This window comes from Fundulus heteroclitus, chromosome 17 (genome assembly GCF_011125445.2).
Source record: "Fundulus heteroclitus isolate FHET01 chromosome 17, MU-UCD_Fhet_4.1, whole genome shotgun sequence".
NCBI classification, from domain to species: domain Eukaryota; kingdom Metazoa; phylum Chordata; class Actinopteri; order Cyprinodontiformes; family Fundulidae; genus Fundulus; species Fundulus heteroclitus.
In genome coordinates this window covers 6,854,777-6,876,268 of record NC_046377.1, presented here as the reverse complement: position 1 = coordinate 6,876,268, position 21,492 = coordinate 6,854,777, and the positions used below count along the sequence as shown (strand labels likewise).

General features: G+C 39.6%; 1 protein-coding gene across 1 annotated transcript; it reads right to left on the bottom strand.

The window, feature by feature from the left end:
* Window positions 1-17,119: 17,119 nt before the first annotated feature.
* Window positions 17,120-21,441, bottom strand: LOC118566591 (MOB kinase activator 1B-like). Its single transcript, XM_036149061.1, has 4 exons — window positions 21,057-21,441; window positions 20,563-20,696; window positions 18,434-18,597; window positions 17,120-18,345 (listed from the first exon to the last, which is right to left on the bottom strand). The coding sequence occupies exons 1-4, from the start codon at window positions 21,296-21,298 to the stop codon at window positions 18,268-18,270; spliced, it is 618 nt and encodes a 205-aa protein (XP_036004954.1). The 5' UTR covers window positions 21,299-21,441; the 3' UTR covers window positions 17,120-18,267.
* Between the last annotated feature and the right edge of the window lie 51 nt (window positions 21,442-21,492).

Genomic DNA, 21,492 nt, shown 5'->3' with positions numbered 1-21,492 from the left:
TTTATAGTATATTCTGGTATCTGTTAGATTTATTTCCTATCTAGTTACCTTATGCTCTTTATTGTTTTGGTAGTTGTGTTAAATCTTTATTCAGTGAGAATGCTATACAGCATTCTCACTTATTGTTTTCCTGTTTTTCTTTATTATTATTATCAGTGAGAATGCTATACAGCATTCTCACTTATTGTTTTCCTGTTTTTCTTTATTATTATTATCAGTGAGAATGCTATACAGCATTCTCACTTATTGTTTTCCTGTTTTTCTTTATTATCAAGTGAGAATGCTATACAGCATTCTCACTTATTAAGTTCCTTCAGGTCTTGATTATTATTCCGTACGTTTTTCGGCATCTAACTACTCCTGCATACTTCAACCGATTTAAACAATTTTCGTATCAAAACGTTCAGCTCGTTCACGACATTACTGCTATGTCTTTTTGTAATTATAACTTTTATAATATTTAAAATATTTAACTTTTTGTGCGTTTTTTGCTCTCATTGAAAATTAATGGAAAATCCTTCAAATTCTTCAAATATTTCAGCTTTTTGTCATCTTACTGCTTCAGCCTACTTTCACCTATAAACGCCATTCAACTTTTAAAACGTAGTGATATCTTTTGGCTATTATGGTATGTTTCAGCTTTTTCATATCTTTCACCATTTTCATATAGTACGTCTCTAAAATAATTTTGGTTTTTCAAGAAATTCAGCAAATAACATGCGTTGCTATGGTCGTCAAGGAGCCTCGTTTAGAGTGCGCACTCTAGAAATTCAACAAATTCTTCTTCTCCGAACAACTTCTTCTCACTCACTCAAATCTCACCCTATCCACATAAATTATACATCAAAACGTAGGAATCTTTGTCTGGATTCGGAAAATGTAACCATCATTGGTGTGGGAGTTATAGATTTTTCGCAAATCACCTCAGAGCAACACTAACCCGAAACCTTCCCCATTCATTTCCTATGGAGCGGTTTTCAAAAATGACGTCTGAAAATCCAAAACATCACATGTTTTCGCATCGTCGCTACTCCTAAACCGTTTCATGTACAGGCGTGAGACTTTCACACATTCATGTCCAGACCCTTCTGACGCTCACAACAAAGGAATTTTGTCGATAAATGTTACGGTTTTGCCGCAGGAACAATTTGTTCGGGAGTAGCGTTTCGGGAAAATGCTAAAACAGGATCAGACTTCCATCCCCCCAAGTGAGGCACTTTTCTACATCGTCGCTACTCCTAAACCGTTTTATGTACAGGCATGAGACTTTCACACATGAATGTCCCGACCCTTCTGGCACTCATAAAAAAGAAATTTTGTGGATAACTGTTACGGTTTTTCCGCAGGAACAATTTGTTCGGGAGTAGCGAATGTGCAAAATCCTTAAAACGCTTTGGAGCTTCATTCTTCCACATCATCCACTTTTTACATCATCGCTGTGCCTACACCGATTTTTTTACAAACCTAAAAATGAACTCCATAGTCCTCAAAAGCCTGCTGATACTCAGAGTGAAAGAATTATTTTGATATCTCTTATACTTTTTCAGCTACAGCGATTTGTTCGGGACCGTTTGTAGAGGATTTCTCAAATTTCATAAAAATCCTCTTTATATCATAACTTTTTACACCTAAATTAAAATATTTCTAGCAAAAACCGATAGTTTTTCTTGTTCTCCTATCCGTTAGGAACTAAACGCTGAAAAAATTATGTCTCTACCATTTACGGAACAGGAGATATGGAGCGTTGTTTGAGGCAAAGTATTCCATTCTATTTCAATGAGGCAGAGTCTGACAAAGTCTCTGCACTTCTGTGGACTGGCCCGCTGCAGCTGTGTCAGTGAGTTTCCATGACGACGGAACTCTGAGGGCCAGAGGGAGAATCTCCATTGAGATACAATGGCAACTTTCGACGCCCGCTGCAGCGGCTATGATTAATGTAGCAATCTGAAATTCGCACAGTCACTTCCTCTTGACATTTTAAAATTTTCAAGTGACTTTCAGCGATATGTCACTTTTCTGACCCATTTTGGATTTCACATGCTTTTCTATTGGGCCTTTGCTTCCAACAGGACCTGGCATGATGCCCAGACACGACCCAATTGGCCAATACAGCACCAGCCACATGTGGGAAATGGAGCTACTGACCATTTTGGTCAAATGTTGAGTTCTGGGCCCAGATGTGGTGAGGCTGAGTTTCTAAAGGAGGCCAATCTGACCCATGAACTTTGGTCACGTTTGGTGACATTAAGTATTGGCACCCCTTTTTGAGGCACTTCCCAGTACAGGATTTGGACCAAACTGACAGAGTACAATCACCCGGTGATACTGAACACAACCATGCTAGCGGCTAACGGTTAGCATGTTGCTAACCAGAAGTAGCTTTAGAAAGGTCCTACCAACTTCTGCTTAGCCGGGGTTGTTCTGCCTTTACAGACAAATAGAGGGCTACAGCTGTGAGGGAGTCTCCATGACAACCCTTTTAGCCAGAGGCTTCTAGGAGGTCCATTGACTTAACATGGCACCTTTCGAAGGCTACTGCGGGTGCTGTGAAGACAGTAGGAAGCTGAAATTCGCAGTGTTACTTCCCGTTAGTATTTTTGACGGTACCACGAGGCAGGCGCCTTGCTAAATTTCTTCAGAATTTTTTTAGTTGTTCTTAATCTTCAAATTCTTCAATTTTTTTTAAATTTGTCAAATTTTTCAAATTCCTTCAAATTTGTTCAAATTCTCCAAATTTCTTCAACATTTTTAAATTCTTCAAGTTTGTCAAATTCTTCAAATTTTTGAAAATTTTCAAATATTTCAAATTTCTTCATTCTTCAAATTTTTCAAATTCCTTCAAACTTTTTCAAATTCTCCAAATTTCTTCAAATGTTTCAAATTCTTCAAATTCTTCAAATTTCTTCAAATTTTTCAAACTTCAAATTCCTTCAAATTCTTTTATTTCTTTCAATTCTTCAAACTTTTTCAAATTCTTCAAATCCCTTCAAATTTTTACATTTTTTCAAATTCTTCAAATCTGATTTCAATGTTTTCTGCATCTTCTGCTCAATCATTCTGCAGATTAGCATTCTCACTGCTGTTTCGCAGGAACAGCCTTTTCTAGTCAAGTGAGAATGCTATACAGCATTCTCACTTATTGTTTTCCTGTTTTTCTTTATTTTTATTATTATTATTATTATTCCGTACGTTTTTCGACTTCCTACTAGTTCTGCATTTTTCAACCGATTTCAACCATTCTGGTATCAAAACGTTCAGCTCCTTCAGGACATTACTGCTAAGACTTTTGGTAATTATAACCTTTATAATATTTAAAATATTCAACTTTTTGTAACTTTTTTGCTCTCATTCAAATGAATGGAGAATCCTTCAAATTCTTCAAATATTTCAGCTTTTTGACAGCTTACTGCTTCAGCCTACTTTCAGCTAGAAACGCCATTCAACTTTTAAAATGTAGTGATATCTTTCAGCTATTATGGTATAGTTCAGCTTTTTCATATCTTTTACCATTTTCATATAGTACCTCCTTAAAATAATTTTGGCTTTTCAAGAAATTCAGCAAATAACATGCGTTGCTATGGTTGTCAAGGAGCCTCTGTTAGAGTGCGCACTCTAGAAATTCAACAAATTCTTCTTCTCCGAACAACTTCTTCTCACTCGCTCAATTTTCAACCTATCCACATAAATTATACATCAAAACGTAGGAATTTTTGTCTGGATTCGGAAAATGTAACCATCATTGGTGTGGGATTTATAGATTTTTCGCAAATCACCTCAGAGCGACACTAACCCGAAACCTTCCCCATTCATTTCCTATGGAGCGGTTTTCATAAATGACACCTGGAAATCCAAAACATCACATGTTTTTACATCGTCACTACTCCTAAACCGTTTCATGCACAGGCATGAGACTTTCACACATTCATGTCCCGACCCTTCTGGCGCTCACAAAAGAGAAATTTTGTCGATAAATGTTACGGTTTTGCCGCAGGAACAATTTGTTCGGGAGTAGCGTTTTGGGAAAATGCTAAAACAGGATCAGACTTCAATCTCCCCAAATGAGGCACTTTTCTACATCGTCGCTACTCCTAAACCGTTTTATGTACAGGTATGAGACTTTCACACATGAATGTCCCAACCCTTCTGGCACTCACAAAAAAGGAATTTTGTGGATAACTGTTACGGTTTTTCTGCAGGAACAATTTGTTCGGGAGTAGCGAATGTGCAAAATCCTTAAAACGCTTTGGAGCTTCATTCTTCCACATCATCCACTTTTTACATCATCGCTGTGCCTACACCGATTTTTTTACAAACCTAAAAATGAACTCCATAGTCCTCAAAAGCCTGCTGATACTCAGAGTGAAAGAATTATTTTGATATCTCTTATACTTTTTCAGCTAGAGCGATTTGTTCGGGAACCTTTTTAGAGGATTTCTGAAAATCGCTAAAAATTCCCTTTATATCATAATTTTTTATGCCTTTATTAAACTTTTTCCAGCAAAAACCGATAGCATGTCTTCTTCCCCTATCCGTTAGGAACTAAACGCTGAAAAAATTATGTCTCTACCATTTACGGAACAGGAGATATGGAGCGTTGTTTGAGGCAAAGTATTCCATTCTATTTCATGAGGCAGAGTCTGACAAAGTCTCTGCACTTCTGTGGACTGGCCCGCTGCAGCTGTGTCAGTGAGTTTCCATGACGACGGAACTCTGAGGGCCAGAGGGACACGCTCCATTCGGATAGAATAGCAACTTTCAACATCCACTGCAGTGGCTGTGATTAATGTAGGAGCCTGAAATTCGCACAGTCACTTCCTATTAACATTTTAAAATTTTCAAGTGACTTTCAGCCATGTGTCAGTTTTCTGTCCCATTTTGGATGTCACATGCTTTCCTATTGGGCCTTTGCTTCCAACAGGACCTGGCATGATGCCCAGACACGACCCAATTGGCCAATACAGCACCCCCCACATGTGGGAAATGGCGCTACTGACCATTTTGGTCAAATGTTGAGTTCTTGGCCCAGATGTGGTGAGGCTGAGTTGCTAAAGGAGGCCAATCTGACCCATGAACTTTGGTCACGTTTGGTGACATTAAGTATTGGCACCCCTTTTTGAGGCACTTCCCAGTACAGGATTTGGACCAAACTGACAGAGTACAATCACCCGGTGATACTGAACACAACCATGCTAGCGGCTAACGGTTAGCATGTTGCTAACCAGAAGTAGCTTTAGAAAGGTCCTACCAACTTCTGCTTAGCCGGGGTTGTTCTGCCTTTACAGACAAATAGAGGGCTACAGCTGTGAGGGAGTCTCCATGACAACCCTTTTAGCCAGAGGCTTCTAGGAGGTCCATTGACTTAACATGGCACCTTTCGAAGGGCACTGTGGGTGCTGTGAAGACCGTAGGAAGCTGAAATTCGCAGTGTTACTCCCCGTTAGTATTTTTGACGGTACCACGAGGCAGGCGCCTTTCTAAATTTCTTCAGAATTTTTTTAGTTGTTCTTAATCTTCAAATTCTTCAATTTTTTTTAAATTTTTCAAATTTTTCAAATTCCTTCAAATTTGTTCAAATTCTCTAAATTTCTTCTAAATTTTTTAAATTCTTCAAGTTTGTCAAATTCTTCAAATTTTTCAAATTCCTTCAAATTTTTTCAAATTCTCCATGTTTCTTCAAATGTTTCAAATGTTTCAAATTCTTCAAATTTCTTCAAACTCTTCAAATTCCTTCAAATTCTATTTCTTTCAATTCTTCAAAATCCTTCAAATTCTTCTATTTCTTTCAATTCTTCAAACTTTTTCAAATTCTTCAAATCTGATTTCAATGTTTTCTGCATCTTCTGCTCAATCATTCTGCAGATTAGCATTCTCACTGCTGTTTCGCAGGAACAGCCTTTTCTAGTTATTATTATTATTATTATTCCGTACGTTTTTGTGCGTCTAACTACTCCTGCATACTTCAACCGATTTCAACGATTTTCGTACCAAAACGTTCAGTTCGTTCTCGACATTACTGCTATGTCTCATGGTTATGGTACTTTTTATACTTTTTGAAGTATTTGTACTTTTTGTGCGTTTTTTGCTCCCATTGAAATGAATGCAAATTCCTTCAAATTCTTAAAATTTTTCAAATTCTTCAAATTCCTTCTAGTTCTTCTGATACAACTGAGATCAATACTATTACTACAACAGATACTACTACTACTAGTACTACTGATACTACTACTACTACTGATACTACTACTACTACTACTACTACAAATGATACTACTGCTGCTACTGCTACTACTACTGATGCTACTGCTGATACTACAACTTCTACTGATACTACTACTATTACTACTACTAATACAACTACTACTACTAGTAGTACTACTGATACTACTACCACTACTACTACTACTACTACTACTACTACTACCACTACTACTTCTACTACTACTTCTACTACTAATGATACTACTGCTGCTACTGCTACTACTACTGATGCTACTGCTGATACTACAACAACTACTACTGATACTACTACTATTACTACTACTGATACAACTACTACTACTAGTAGTACTACTGATACTACTACTACTACTACTGATACTACAACTACTACTACTACTACTACCAATGATACTACTGCTGCTACTCCTACTACAACTACTACTACTGCTACTACAACTATTAGTACTACTAATACAACTACTACTACTAGTAGTACTACTGATACTACTACTACTACTACAAATTCCTTCAAATTCTTCAAATTCTTTCAAATTCTTTAAAAACTGATACTACTACTACTACTACTGATACTACTCCTACTACTACTGATACTCCTACTACTACTACTGATACTACTACTACTGATACTACTACTGCTACTACTACTACTGAAACTACTACTAATGAAACTACTACTACTACTACTACTATTGCTACCACGACTAATGGTTCTACTGCTGCTACTGCTACTAGTACTAATGATACTACTGCTGCTACTGCTACTACTACTATTCCTACTACTAATACAACTACTACTACTACTACTAGTACTACTGATACTACTACAACTACTACAAATTCCATCAAATTCTTTAAAAACTGATACTACTACTACTACTACTGATACTACTACTATTACTACTACTAATACAACAACTACTACTACTAGTACTACTGATACTAGTACTTCTACTACTACTGATACTACTACTACTACTACTACTACTATTACTACTACTACAAATTCCTTCAAATTCTTCAAATTCCTTCAAATTCTTTAAAAACTGATACTACTACTACTGATACTGCTACTACTACTGATACTACTACTATTACTACTACTAATACAACTACTACTACTAGTACTACTGATACTACTACTACTACTACTACTACAAATTGCTTCAAATTCTTCAAATTCCTTCAAATTCTTTAAAAACTGATACTACTACTACTACTACTACTACGGATACTACTACTACTACTACTTCTGATACTACTACTACTACTACTGATACTACTACTGATACTACTACTACTACAAATTACTTCAAATTGTTCAAATTGTTCAAATGTTTCAAATTCTTCAATGTTTTTCAGCTATTTTTTCTCTTCTGCATGGATCTTCTGCATCTTCTCCTCAAATCATTCTGCAGATTAGCATTCTCACTCGCTGTTGCGTAGGAACAGCTTTTTCTAGTCAGTGAGAATGCTATACAGCATTCTCACTTATTGTTTTCCTGTTTTTCTTTATTATCAGTGAGAATGCTATACAGCATTCTCACTTATTGTTTTCCTGTTTTTCTTTATTATCAAGTGAGAATGCTATACAGCATTCTCACTTATTGTTTTCCTGTTTTTCTTTATTTTTATTATTATTATTATTATTATTCCGTACGTTTTCTGACTTCTAACTACTTCTGCATTTTTCAACCGATTTCAACCATTCTGGTATCAAAACGTTCAGCTCCTTCAGGACATTACTGCTAAGACTTTTGGTAATTATAACTTTTATAATATTTAAAATATTCAACTTTTTGTAACTTTTTTGCTCTCATTCAAATGAATGGAGAATCCTTCAAATTCTTCAAATATTTCAGCTTTTTGACAGCTTACTGCTTCAGCCTACTTTCAGCTAGAAACGCCATTCAACTTTTAAAAATGTAGTGATATCTTTCAGCTATTATGGTATAGTTCAGCTTTTTCATATCTTTTACCATTTTCATATAGTACCTCCTTAAAATAATTTTGGCTTTTCAAGAAATTCAGCAAATAACATGCGTTGCTATGGTTGTCAAGGAGCCTCTGTTAGCGTGCGCACTCTAGAAATTCAACAAATTCTTCTTCTCCGAACAACTTCTTCTCACTCGCTCAATTTTCAACCTATCCACATAAATTATACATCAAAACAGTAGGAATTTTTGTCTGGATTCGGAAAATGTAACCATCATTGGTGTGGGATTTATAGATTTTTCGCAAATCACCTCAGAGCGACACTAACCCGAAACCTTCCCCATTCATTTCCTATGGAGCGGTTTTCAAAAATGACACCTGGAAATCCAAAACATCACATGTATTTACATCGTCACTACTCCTAAACCGTTTCATGTACAGGCACGAGACTTTCACACATTCATGTCCAGACCCTTCTGGCGCTCACAAAAGAGAAATTTTGTCGATAAATGTTACGGTTTTGCCGCAGGAACAATTTGTTCGGGAGTAGCGTTTTGGGAAAATGCTAAAACAGGATCAGACTTCAATCTCCCCAAATGAGGCACTTTTCTACATCGTCGCTACTCCTAAACCGTTTTATGTACAGGCATGAGACTTTCACACATGAATGTCCCGACCCTTCTGGCACTCATAAAAAAGGAATTTTGTGGATAACTGTTACGGTTTTTCCGCAGGAACAATTTGTTCGGGAGTAGCGAATGTGCAAAATCCTTAAAACGCTTTGGAGCTTCATTCTTCCACATCATCCACTTTTTACATCGTCGCTGTGCCTACACCGATTTTTGTACAAACCTAAAAATGAACTCCATAGTCCTCAAAAGCCTGCTGATACTCAGAGTGAAAGAATTATTTTGATATCTCTTATACTTTTTCAGCTACAGCGATTTGTTCGGGACCGTTTGTAGAGGATTTCTCAAATTTCATAAAAATCCTCTTTATATCATAATTTTTTACGCCTAAATTAAAATATTTCTAGCAAAAACCGATAGTTTTTCTTGTTCTCCTTTCCGTTACGAACTAAACGCTGAAAAAATTATGTCTCTACCATTTACAGAACAGGAGATATGGAGCGTTGTTTGAGGCAAAGTTCTCCATTCTATTTCAATGAGGCAGAGTCTGACAAAGTCTCTGCACTTCGGGAGACTGGCCGCTGCAGCTGTGTCAGTGAGTTTCCATGACGACGGAACTCTGAGGGCCAGAGGGACAGGCTCCATTGAGATACAATGGCAACTTTCGACGCCCGCTGCAGCGGCTATGATTAATGTAGCAATCTGAAATTCGCACAGTCACTTCCTCTAGACATTTTAAAATTTTCAAGTGACTTTCAGCGATATGTCACTTTTCTGTCCCATTTTGGATGTCACATGCTTTCTTATTGGGCCTTTGCTTCCAACAGGACCTGGCATGATGCCCAGACACGACCCAATTGGCCAATACAGCACCAGCCACATGTGGGAAATGGCGCTACTGACCATTTTGGTCAAATGTTGAGTTCTGGGCCCAGATGTGGTGAGGCTGAGTTTCTAAAGGAGGCCAATCTGACCCATGAACTTTGGTCACGTTTGGTGACATCAAGTATTGGCACCCCTTTTTGAGGCACTTCCCAGTACAGGATTTGGACCAAACTGACAGAGTACAATCACCCGGTGATACTGAACACAACCATGCTAGCGGCTAACGGTTAGCATGTTGCTAACCAGAAGTAGCTTTAGAAAGGTCCTACCAGCTTCTGCTTAGCCGGGGTTGTTCTGCCTTTACAGACAAATAGAGGGCTACAGCTGTGAGGGAGTCTCCATGACAACCCTTTTAGCCAGAGGCTTCTAGGAGGTCCATTGACTTAACATGGCACCTTTCGAAGGGCACTGTGGGTGCTGTGAAGACCGTAGGAAGCTGAAATTCGCAGTGTTACTCCCCGTTAGTATTTTTGACGGTACCACGAGGCAGGCGCCTTGCTAAATTTCTTCAGAATTTTTTTAGTTGTTCTTAATCTTCAAATTCTTCAATTTTCTTTTTAATTTTTCAAATTTTTCAAATTCCTTCAAATTTGTTCAAATTCTCTAAATTTCTTCTAATTTTTTTAAATTCTTCAAGTTTGTCAAATTCTTCAAATTTTTCAAATTCCTTCAAATTTTTTGAAAATTTTCAAATATTTCAAATTTCTTCAAATTTTTCAAATTCCTTCAAACTTTTTCAAATTCTCCAAATTTCTTCAAATTTTTCAAATTCTTCAAATTTCTTCAAATTTTTCAAACTTCAAAATCCTTCAAATTCTTCTATTTCTTTCAATTCTTCAAACTTTTTCAAATTCTTCAAATCTGATTTCAATGTTTTCTGCATCTTCTGCTCAATCATTCTGCAGATTAGCATTCTCACTGCTGTTTCGCAGGAACAGCCTTTTCTAGTTATTATTATTATTATTATTCCGTACGTTTTTGTGCGTCTAACTACTCCTGCATACTTCAACCGATTTCAACGATTTTCGTACCAAAACGTTCGGCTCGTTCTCGACATTACTGCTATGTCTCATGGTTATGGTAACTTTTATACTTTTTGAAGTATTTGTACTTTTTGTGCGTTTTTTGCTCCCATTGAAATGAATGCAAATTCCTTCAAATTTTTCAAATTCTTCAAATTCCTTCTAGTTCTTCTGATACAACTTATATCAATACTATTACTACAACAGATACTGCAACTACTACTACTACTACTACTACTACTACTACTACTGATACTACTACTACTACTACTACTACTACTACTACTACTACTTTTACTACTAATGATACTACTGCTGCTACTGCTACTACTACTGATGCTACTGCTGATACTACAACTACTACTGATACTACTACTATTGCTACTACTAATACAACTACTACTACTACTAGTACTACTGATACTACTACTACTACTACTACTACTATTGATACTACTACTACTGATACTACCAATGATACTACTGCTGCTACTGCTACTACAACAACTAATACTGCTACTACAACTATTACTACTACTAATACAACTACGACTACTACTAGTACTACTGATACTACTACTACTACTACAAATTCCTTCAAATTCTTCAAATTCCTTCAAATTCTTTAAAAACTGATACTACTACTACTACTACTGATACTACTCCTACTACTATTGATACTTCTAGTACTACTACTAATACTACTACTACTGATACTACTACTGCTACTACTACTACTGAAACTACTACTACTACTATTACTACTACTAATACAACTACTACTACTACTAGTACTACTGATACTACTACTACTACTACTACTACTACTACTAATGATACTACTGCTGCTACTGCTACTACTACTGATGCTACTGCTGATACTACAACTACTACTGCTACTACTACTATAACTACTACTAATATAACTACTACCACTACTAGTACTACTGATACTACTACTAATACTACTACTGCTGCTACTACTACTACTACTACTACTACATATTCCTTAAAATTCTTTAAAAACTGATACTACCACTACTACTGATACTACTACTATTACTACTACTACTACTACTGATACTACTAACTACTACTACTACTACTGATACAACTACTACTACTAATGATACTACTGCTGCTACTGCTACTACTACTACTACTACAACAACTACTACTGCTACTACTACTATTACTACTACTAATACAACTACTACTACTAGTACTACTGATACTACTACTACTACTACTACTACTACTACTGATACAACTACTACTACTAATGATACTACTGCTGCTACTGCTACTACTACTACTACAACAACTACTACTGCTACTACTACTATTACTACTACTAATACAACTACTACTACTAGTACTACTGATACTACTACTACTAGTACTACTACTATAAAATTCCTTCAAATTCTTTAAAAACTGATACTACTACTACTAATACTACTACTAATACTACTACTACTACTATTACTACTACTAATACAACTACTACTAGTAGTAGTACTACTGATACTACTACTACTACTACTACTACTAGTACTACTACTACAAAATTCCTTCAAATTCTTTAAAAACTGATACTACCACTACTACTGATACTACTACTATTACTACTACTAATACAACAAATACTTTTACTAGTACTACTGATACTACTACTACTAGTACTACAACTACTACTACTATTACAAATTCCTTCAAATTCTCCAAATTCCTTCAAATTCTTTAAAAACTGATACTACTACTACTACTACTACTACTGATACTACTCCTACGACTACTGGTACTACTACTATTACTACTACTAATACAACAACTGCTACTACTAGTACTACTGATACTACTACTAATACAACAACTGCTACTACTAGTACTACTGATACTACTACTACTACTACTACTACAAATTCCTTCAAATTCTTCAAATTTCTTCAAATTCTTTAAAAACTGATACAACTACTACTACTGATACTACTACTACTGATACTACTACTACTACTACTTCTAATACTACTGATACTACTACTACTACTACTTCTAATACTACTGATACTACTACTACTACTAATACTACTACTGATACTACTACTACTACTACTACAAATTACTTCAAATTCCTTCAAATTCTTTAAAAACTGATACAACTACTACTACTACTGATACCACTACTACTGACACAACTACTACTACTTCTACTACTACTGATACTACTACTACTACTACTACTACTGATACTACTACTACTACTATTACTACTACAACTGATACTACTACTACTACTACTACTACAAATTACTTCAAATTGTTCAATTTCTTCAAATTTTTCAAATTCTTCAATGTTTTTCAGCTTTTTTTCTCTTCTGCATGAGACTTCTGCATCTTCTCAAATCATTCTGCATATTAGCATTCTCACTCGCTGTTGCGTAGGAACAGCTTTTTCTAGTTAGAAAATAGAATCTCCCTCTGTGGTTTAATCTCTATAAAAAAATGCAGATCTGTGAAGGCATCAGAGTTTGGTTGGAGAACACACTATAGCTTACCTTTAATCGTCATAAAGATGCTGAAAAACAGCGGACAGGTCCCAGAGAAAGCCGTGGAGAAGTCAAAAGAAGAGTTTGGTTCTAAAAACCAACATCCTAAGCTTTAAACAACTCGCTACTGTTCAATCCATCAGCAGAAATGAAGGGTGTGGCACAGCTGCAAAAATGCCAAGTCATGGGCATCTCCTATGGAATCTGGGGAAGCTGGAGAGATCCAGAGCTCAGGTGATGGTTGAATAATGAATAATTAGAGAAAATGGGGAGAAGAAAAGTAGTCATGTAAGGGACAGGGAGAATGTGCTCTGGTCACGTTGACAGTTGAATGTTTTGGCCTGTATGCAAAATCTTGTATTTTGGGAGACAAAAATCGTTACATTGCTGTGAACGCACCATGAAACACCGTGGCGGCAGCATTACAATGTGGGGAAGCTTATCCCCGACTGAGTTAATGAGAAGATAGATGGAGCTAAATGCAGCCTGATAGGTGGAAGAAAACTTACTAGAGGCTTGAGAACGGAGAGGAGGTTCACCTTCCAGCAGGACAACAGAACCTACAGCCGGAGCTTTATTGCGTTGTTTGGATCAAAGAAACGTGTTAGAATGGAGCAGCTAAAGTTCAAGAACTCAATCCAGCTGAGAACCTGTGTCAGGACGTGAAAATGTACGGTTACCAACACCCTATTCAACCTGCTAGAACTATTTTGCAAAGAATATGCAAAATTTGTTTGTATATACAAAAGCCAGTTTGTAATGCAGAATGGATTTTCTGATTTTTTTGGTTGTCATTTTGTAAAAACGACAACCAAAAAACCGTATCCCCTTTTCCTTCCACTTCCCCCCATCGAATGCGGCTGTCCATCAATCCTTTAAACTGTACATATGCAGGACACACTACTTTTAAGACTAGGCTTAAAACTTTCAATTTTGACAAAGCTTATAGTTAGAGTGGCTCATGTTACCCTGAGCTACCTCTATAGTTATGCTGCTATAGGCTTAGGCTGCTGGAGGACATCAGGGCCTATTTCTCTCACTCTATTGATTTCTGTTTTCCAGTTTTGCATTGCATTGACATGACTGTTGTCATTTCAGCTTTTAACTTTTTGCTCTCTCTCTTTTTCTTCATAGTAGGTACACCTGGTCTGGCGTTCTGTTAACTGTGACATCATCCAGGGAAGACAGATCACCCGCCATTACCATCTAATGTAGAACAGATTACTAGATCAATGTGTGCTTCTGTGCTTGTTTGTTTCTCTTGTTGTGTCTCTGCTCTGTCTTCTGTAACCCCCAGTCGGTCGAGGCAGATGACCGTTCATACTGAGCCCGGTTCTGCCGGAGGTTTTTCCTTCCCGTTAATGGGTGGTTTTTCTTCCCACTGTTGCTTCATGCTTGCTCAGTATGAGGGATTGCTGCAAAGCCATGGACAATGCAGACGACTCTCCCTGTGGCTCTACGCTTCTCCAGGAGTGAATGCTGCTTGTCGGGACTTTAAAGCAATCAACTGGTTCCCTTATATAGGAAATTTTTGACCAATCTGTATAATCTGACCCAATCTGTATAATCTGATGGATTTTGACTTTGTAAAGTGCCTTGAGATGACATGTTTCATGAATTGGCGCTATATAAATAAAATTGAATTGAATATACCTTATACACCTTTCCTCCTTTTGGCACCTTTCTTTTTGTTTATTAAGCCGATATGTGACAAGTAAGTTTCTCCACTGTGAGATCAATAAAGCCCTATCTTATCTTAAACGCCAAGACATCCGTGTTGTTGGTTGCAACAGGACCAAATGTGGAGACGTTGCACACTTCAGCAATTTTCAGTGAATAGAAATCTTGTGTATGCATCGTTCCTTTTGAGATCCACGACCAACCTTGTAAAGCTGCTGCAAATCCATCGTTAGACAACACTGAGGTGGATTTTTATCAATCGAGAAGTTCGCTTTTCTACAACACACCCCTTGTGTATTAAATCATTTAGTATTTATGAGGCTGCAATGCCGGTAAATGTGCATCATTTCCTCATCAGGTGTAATGAAGTCAAAGCATGATGTGGTGAAAACTGGATCAACGGCACACAACGAACATGCGAGGGATTCAGCGAGTCAAGACCACCTTTATTTGCCTTGTAAACAGCATAAACCAGTTCAGTAGCACTGAAAATCCATATCAAGCCATTATTTACAAACATCTCATAAATCCATAAAGTAAAGAGGATCAACTGCAGGCTGGAGGCTTTGTTGTGGGCATTTCCATGAGGATGACCTATTATTCTATTACACTGTAGAGCATCTGCTGACCAGTAACATTCATATTATAGAAGAAAGTGAAACAAACATCTTAAATATGCAAAACAAGAGTCTCTTAATAACTGAACGAAGGAGACGAAGCAGCCTCTAAAAAGACTCGCTGTGTTCGTTTAACAGAAAGCCACCGCTCCATGCTCGCTTAAAAATCAGTCAATCCTTAGTATTCACACATGTGCATCACTTGTACTTCCGACAGATTTCTGATAGAAAACGATCAAATAGCCGTTTTGTTTTAAGTCAAGCAACACTGAGAAAGTTGGTGTAGCATTTAGAGTACGAAAGAGTCACGTGGGGATCCTTTTAGTGTTGTTTCGGTCCTTGCATAGCAACTAAACCTCGACGTTAGCGAAGGGGGGGAGGGGGGGCATGCGTCGGCCGTTTAAAAGCGCACCGATGAAAAGGGAGGAAAAAGAAATCACACGTAGGCAGAAGAAATCCTTAGCTGTGCCACACAGCTAACCTCAGAGGAAATTCGTCTATTTAACATTCACTTGGAGAAGAAAAAAAAACGCGGAACGTTGACGCAGTAGCTCTCAAAGTCGTGCACACTGCCTTTTAGTGAGATTCCAGGATCGTGGGACTTTGATCAGGATAAAACATTTTTGCAGACTTTTCCACGTTTCATGCAACAACAAAAAAAAAAAATAATAATAATCAGCTTGATGGAGCTATACAGAAAATTGGAAACAAGATGCAGGGACCTAGTGGCATATGTGAGCACATGATTAAATTAACACTTCTTTAACTTAAGCATTTAAATCTAAAGTTATAGTTTGTAGATTCACAAAGGATTAAAGGGAGGTCGTTGCTCAAAAGCAGAACTCAAAGTAAGGGTAAAAAGAAAAATCCAATATAATGTACACCTTGGTAGAGTGAAGACGGTCGTTAATTGCTGGAGAAAATACGACAGCATTTTGCTTTTTCTCCAGAAGGGATGAAAACACGAGGCCAACGGGTCAGGAGGTGCGGCAGAAGCCTCCTCTAAACCGTCTAGGCCTCATGACTAAGAAGTAGCGTTGTAACAAAGAACCAAACAGGTTTCATCTGGAGCTTCTGGGCCACGATTTCACAAAATATGCCTGGCACAGAAACGTCCCCAGAGGGGGCGCCGCGCTCACAGCGGGACGCGGTGGAGGCGGCGTCACGCTGTTCTTCAGAAACGCCTGCGGTTCTTGTCTGGGAGACTTCAGTTAGCTCCGACCGAAAAGTCTCCCAGAAAGTCAGACATGTTTCACATCCATATAATTTTATTTTGCATTAGTGCGTTCAAATGAAGAAAAATAAATGACTCCGCGGGACAAAAACATCCAAAAAGGGGAAAAAACGGCGGCCTATCCAGAGTCCAGACCTTCGCTGATTAGTGAAATACTGTTAAGTCAAGATGTGGCAAGCCTCAGACTGAATGCTGAGATAAAGCCGTAGCTCAAGGGCGTGCAGACGTCCTACTATTTAGACTTCGTCTCCAAACATTAATATTGTTTTTCTCTTCAATCGTACAGGACATTCATCGCGTTAAAAAGTGGGGGGGGGGGGGGGGGGGGGGGGGAAATCCAGGATTTTTTTTTTTCCTTTTCCTGTCGTCTCAAAACCCTGGAATTACAACAGGGCTGTGTACGCTTTCTGCGAACGGTCACGTGAAACGGCTTCTCACAGAGTTCAACATACGCAGGAGGAAACATTCAGGCAAGAGTGGTTCCGAAACTTGTTCAAAGTGCGTCATGGCTATCCAGATACCAAGGTATGTAGCGTCATCCGGCTCAGAGCGCTTAGAGTCTTCAGACACGGGGAGGGGAGGGGGGAGGCTAAATATGCATCTCTGTATCTACCTGCAGGTAAGTATGTACAGCTGGAGGTTCCCTCGCCGAGCGTTTCTACAGGAGGCGGGGACTCGTCACTGGACACACCTAAAAGCTCTTTATTAGTCCCTGCTCTGAGACGGAAAAAAACTCACCTCTATATCCTTTAACACATTCATTTATCATCACCCTCTCAGAACACACATGAGGTTTGCAAAAAAAAGAGATGGAAAAAACCTCTTTCCATCCAACGTACAAAGAAAAAAAAAATCTGACTAAAGGGAGAATTCAGGGCTATTTAGGTTTAAAGGGAGGTAGGTTGAAAACGTTAAATATATTGATCAAATATGGCCTTAATCTTCTAACAGTTCCCGCTGTGGACATAGGGGGCGACGTCGAGCCGTGCTAGGCACTTAGGGTTCCTCTGTACTGATGGCAACATGAGTTCAGCTCAACGGACACTGAAACGAGACTGAAAGGGTTAAACAGGCTTTAAAGCTGGCCTCGGTTCTCCCCGCAAAAATAAACGCTGCTGTCCTCCCCCACGCCGCTGGACCAGCAGAGGGAAAGAAACGAGGGAAAAACCAAGGAACATACGACACGTCTTTACAGTCCCAAATCATCGCCGCCGCCGCGCGTGGATACAAGGGATTCTCCTCCAAACGCCTAAATGTGTTTCTCTGGTTGCTAATTAAGTCTGTAATCCCTGATAAAAAATTAGTCCTGGTGCCTTAAACCTATCAAAAAAACCCAGCCTTCTTCCTGGCGATATTAAAAACACTTCCCCCGACGGAGATCCATGTAGTAACATACTGCATACGTACAGCCAGGGTGGGGGGCGGGGGTGGGAGTCTGTGCAAAACCTAGAACAATAAAATACACGCTTGCGTTGCCGTCTATCTGTCCTTAGTGGTCAGCTTCTCGATCAGCTCCTGCAGCGGGGCCAGCTCTTTCCTGTCGATCAGGTTGAACTCCTGCGGAAGACAGAGGCAGAGGCAGCGCGGTGAGGAGGAGGGGGGGGCATGTGAAAACGTTTCCATCGGTGTGTCCGGGACGCTTTACCTGAACAAAAAAGATGAAGTGTTTGAAGGAGGTGTTGAGGTGGGCCTCCTCCTGCAGCTGCATGACGGAGTCAAAGTGCTGGTGGTAGATGTGGGCGTAGACCCTGAACAGCCGCTTCAGGATGGTCTTGGCCACGGACATGAAGTTGCGCTTGAAGGGAACGCCTTGAAAGCAGAGGACAGAGCGTTTAGGTCGATAAACAGGAGCTGGATAACAGCCAGCGAGCGCCTCAGGGACTTTTACAGGTCTGCGGTCAGGAAGGTGGCGGCTAAAATGGCTGCAGACCCCCACACACAACGAACTGGTCCCACATTCCCCTTTGGCTAAAGCCAGCCACCACGGGGACGGTGTCTCTGGGGAACGGCCAACAGGCAGAGAGGACCCAGGCTAACACCAAGCTTATTTGCTCAGACAGCGAAGTGGAACCAAAGTCAAAAACCTTGTCTGTCGTAACGAAGCCCATTCTGATTGTAATACATCGGCAACCGTGGACGTTAACGCAGCAGGAGAATGCTCTCCCGGCCCACCTGAGGACCCCCCAGACTGTGGGTGCTACTAAACGTGGCCTTAAAACCCACCTTTTTAGGAGAGCTTTTAACTGAACTCTTGCCCTTTTACTTATCGCCTTTGTTTATTTTATCTTTATTTTTCATGCTCTCCGTGTGTTTTTATTTAGCACTTACCTGTTTTACTATGTAGCAATTTGGGATTTGTATAATGATAAAGTGCATTACAAATCCAATGTAGTAGTATTATTAATAAAAATAAAAATAATAATAATAATAATAATAATTATTATTATTATTATTATTATTATTATTATTCTTCATACTGAGCCCGGTTCTGCTGGAGGTTTTTCCTTCCCGTTAATGTGGAGTTTTCCTCTCCACTGTCGCTTCATGCTTGCTCAGTATGAGGGATTGCTGCAAAGCCATGGACAATGCAGACGACTCTCCCTGTGGCTCTACGGTTCCCCAAGAGTGAATGCTGCTTGTCGGGACTTTGATGCAATCAACTGGTTTCCTTATATAGGACATTTTTGACCAATCTGTATAATATGATTGATTTTGACTTTGTAAAGTGCCTCGAGAGGACATGATTCATGAATTGGCGCTATATAAATAAAATTTAATTGAATTGAATTATTATAATACCCCCTCAGCTTCAGAATGATGCGCTCTTTGTGTCGGCTTATTATGTTAAATCCAGACAAAGGAAAAAAAAAGTCTGGTTGTTAGATGACAAAACGAGGAAACCTCAGAACTACCTTGTTAAGACACCAGAAGACTGATAAACGTGGACGTATTACCGAGCTGACGCTTTGTGCTGCTATCCTGCCCTCTTTTAAACTGGGGGGGATCGGACGGAAAAACAAGAACGAACAGGACCCTGACGGCACGTTCGCTCGGATTGCAAAAGTCTTCGCTGGCAGGCCGCGGCACGATCGGAGCGAAGGGTGAACCGTCATGACAGCAGCACATAAGCCCCTGATGGCAGCGTCCCGTCTCGTCGTGTTCAAACAGAGCGCCTCTGCTCTGCTGCTGAGGCGCTGATCTCAGACTCAGCTCAACGGTTAGAGTAGCAGATCCTGAACAACGGACCTAAAACGCACAGAGAAAGAATCCAAATGTGCTGCTGCAGGGACGGTGAGCCGTTCCCCCGAGATGTGCCGACAGACGGGCGCTGGCCGCCGTCCGCAGCAGCAGCAGCAGCAGCAGCGCTCCGCCCTTAGCGACACAAGCCTCAGCTGGTCCAGAGGCTGAGACACCTTGTGTTTCCAACCCCAAATTACAGAACACGAGGCTTGAAGCACGAACTCCAGCTCGGCTAAGGAGAGCAGAGCATATTAGCTGCATGGAAATATTAAAGGCGTCAGAAAAGCGCTTTATGCCCGGATGCAAATGAGATAAATGGACAAGACAGGCCATGATTCTGCTTTACAGCTAGAGGATTTCCATTTTGTTAGCTACAGCATCAGCACGTCTTATATAGTTGCTAAAAATATCCTAATCAGGTAAAGAAAAGAAAAATAGATTCCCCCTTCCTGAGAACGTTGTCTAACAGCAAGCTAAAAGCGGACAGCCTGCTTTAAAGGCAGCTTTCTATTGACGGCAGAGAGCGAATCCTACCGATCTTTGAAGGGAAAAGCGTCTCGTCGTCCAGCTGGTCCTGCACCCACGTCATCAGGTAATCGATGTACTTGGGGGCCGAGCACTTGATGGGTTTCTTGATGTTGGTTCCATCGGCCCAGTGGTACTCGTACCTGGAGGAGGCAGAGGGGCTGTGTTCAGCGGACAAAAACCCAAAAAACATGGATACGACTTCCCAGACCAGGCGCCTGCATGGGCCGGGTCTGATCATGTTTTTAAAAGCCCAGGTATTACTCTGCACCATAAAGCATCTCCTGCTGATCGATATTACATGGAAAACCCTTTTAATCCAATCATTATGGAGCGATTCATCGACACGATCGTGACCATGAACCCATTATGAGTTAAAGGAACCATGAAAGTATTTCTGGCCTTTAAAGCGACCGCTGCTGAAAGTGATCTAATTCAAAGCCGGGATTACGCAGCAACGCTCGTGGTTGCCCAGTTACCCGCGGATGCGGTGGGGCACTTACTTAGGACCGGCGGACATGACCGGACAGCTCTCCTCCGTGCAGAAGTCTGTGATGGTGCCATACAGCATGTTGATCTGGTTGAAGAAATCCACCGCTGAGGAAAGAAGATGGAAACAAAAGGATGAAACGGAGAGCGGGCGTGGTGGAGGCCCACGTCTGGAGGCCCGTGACGGTGAGCTACTTAAGAGCTGGCCATAACTAAGGGTTACCCGCTGATGGAGAAGATGAGATTTTATGGACATGATCCCTTTTATTTGACCTTTAACCTGCTGAAGAAGGCTTAATGAACAGATGGCAACCTCTCTGACGGCTTTCACCAGGAGGAAAGCCTGCGTTGCATTTCCAGGACACGCGATGCTAAAAGGTTTTAAGGCAACACAATGATTTCTTATTTAGGGTTTCAGTTTGACCGACCCATTGCTTTATACAGCGCGGT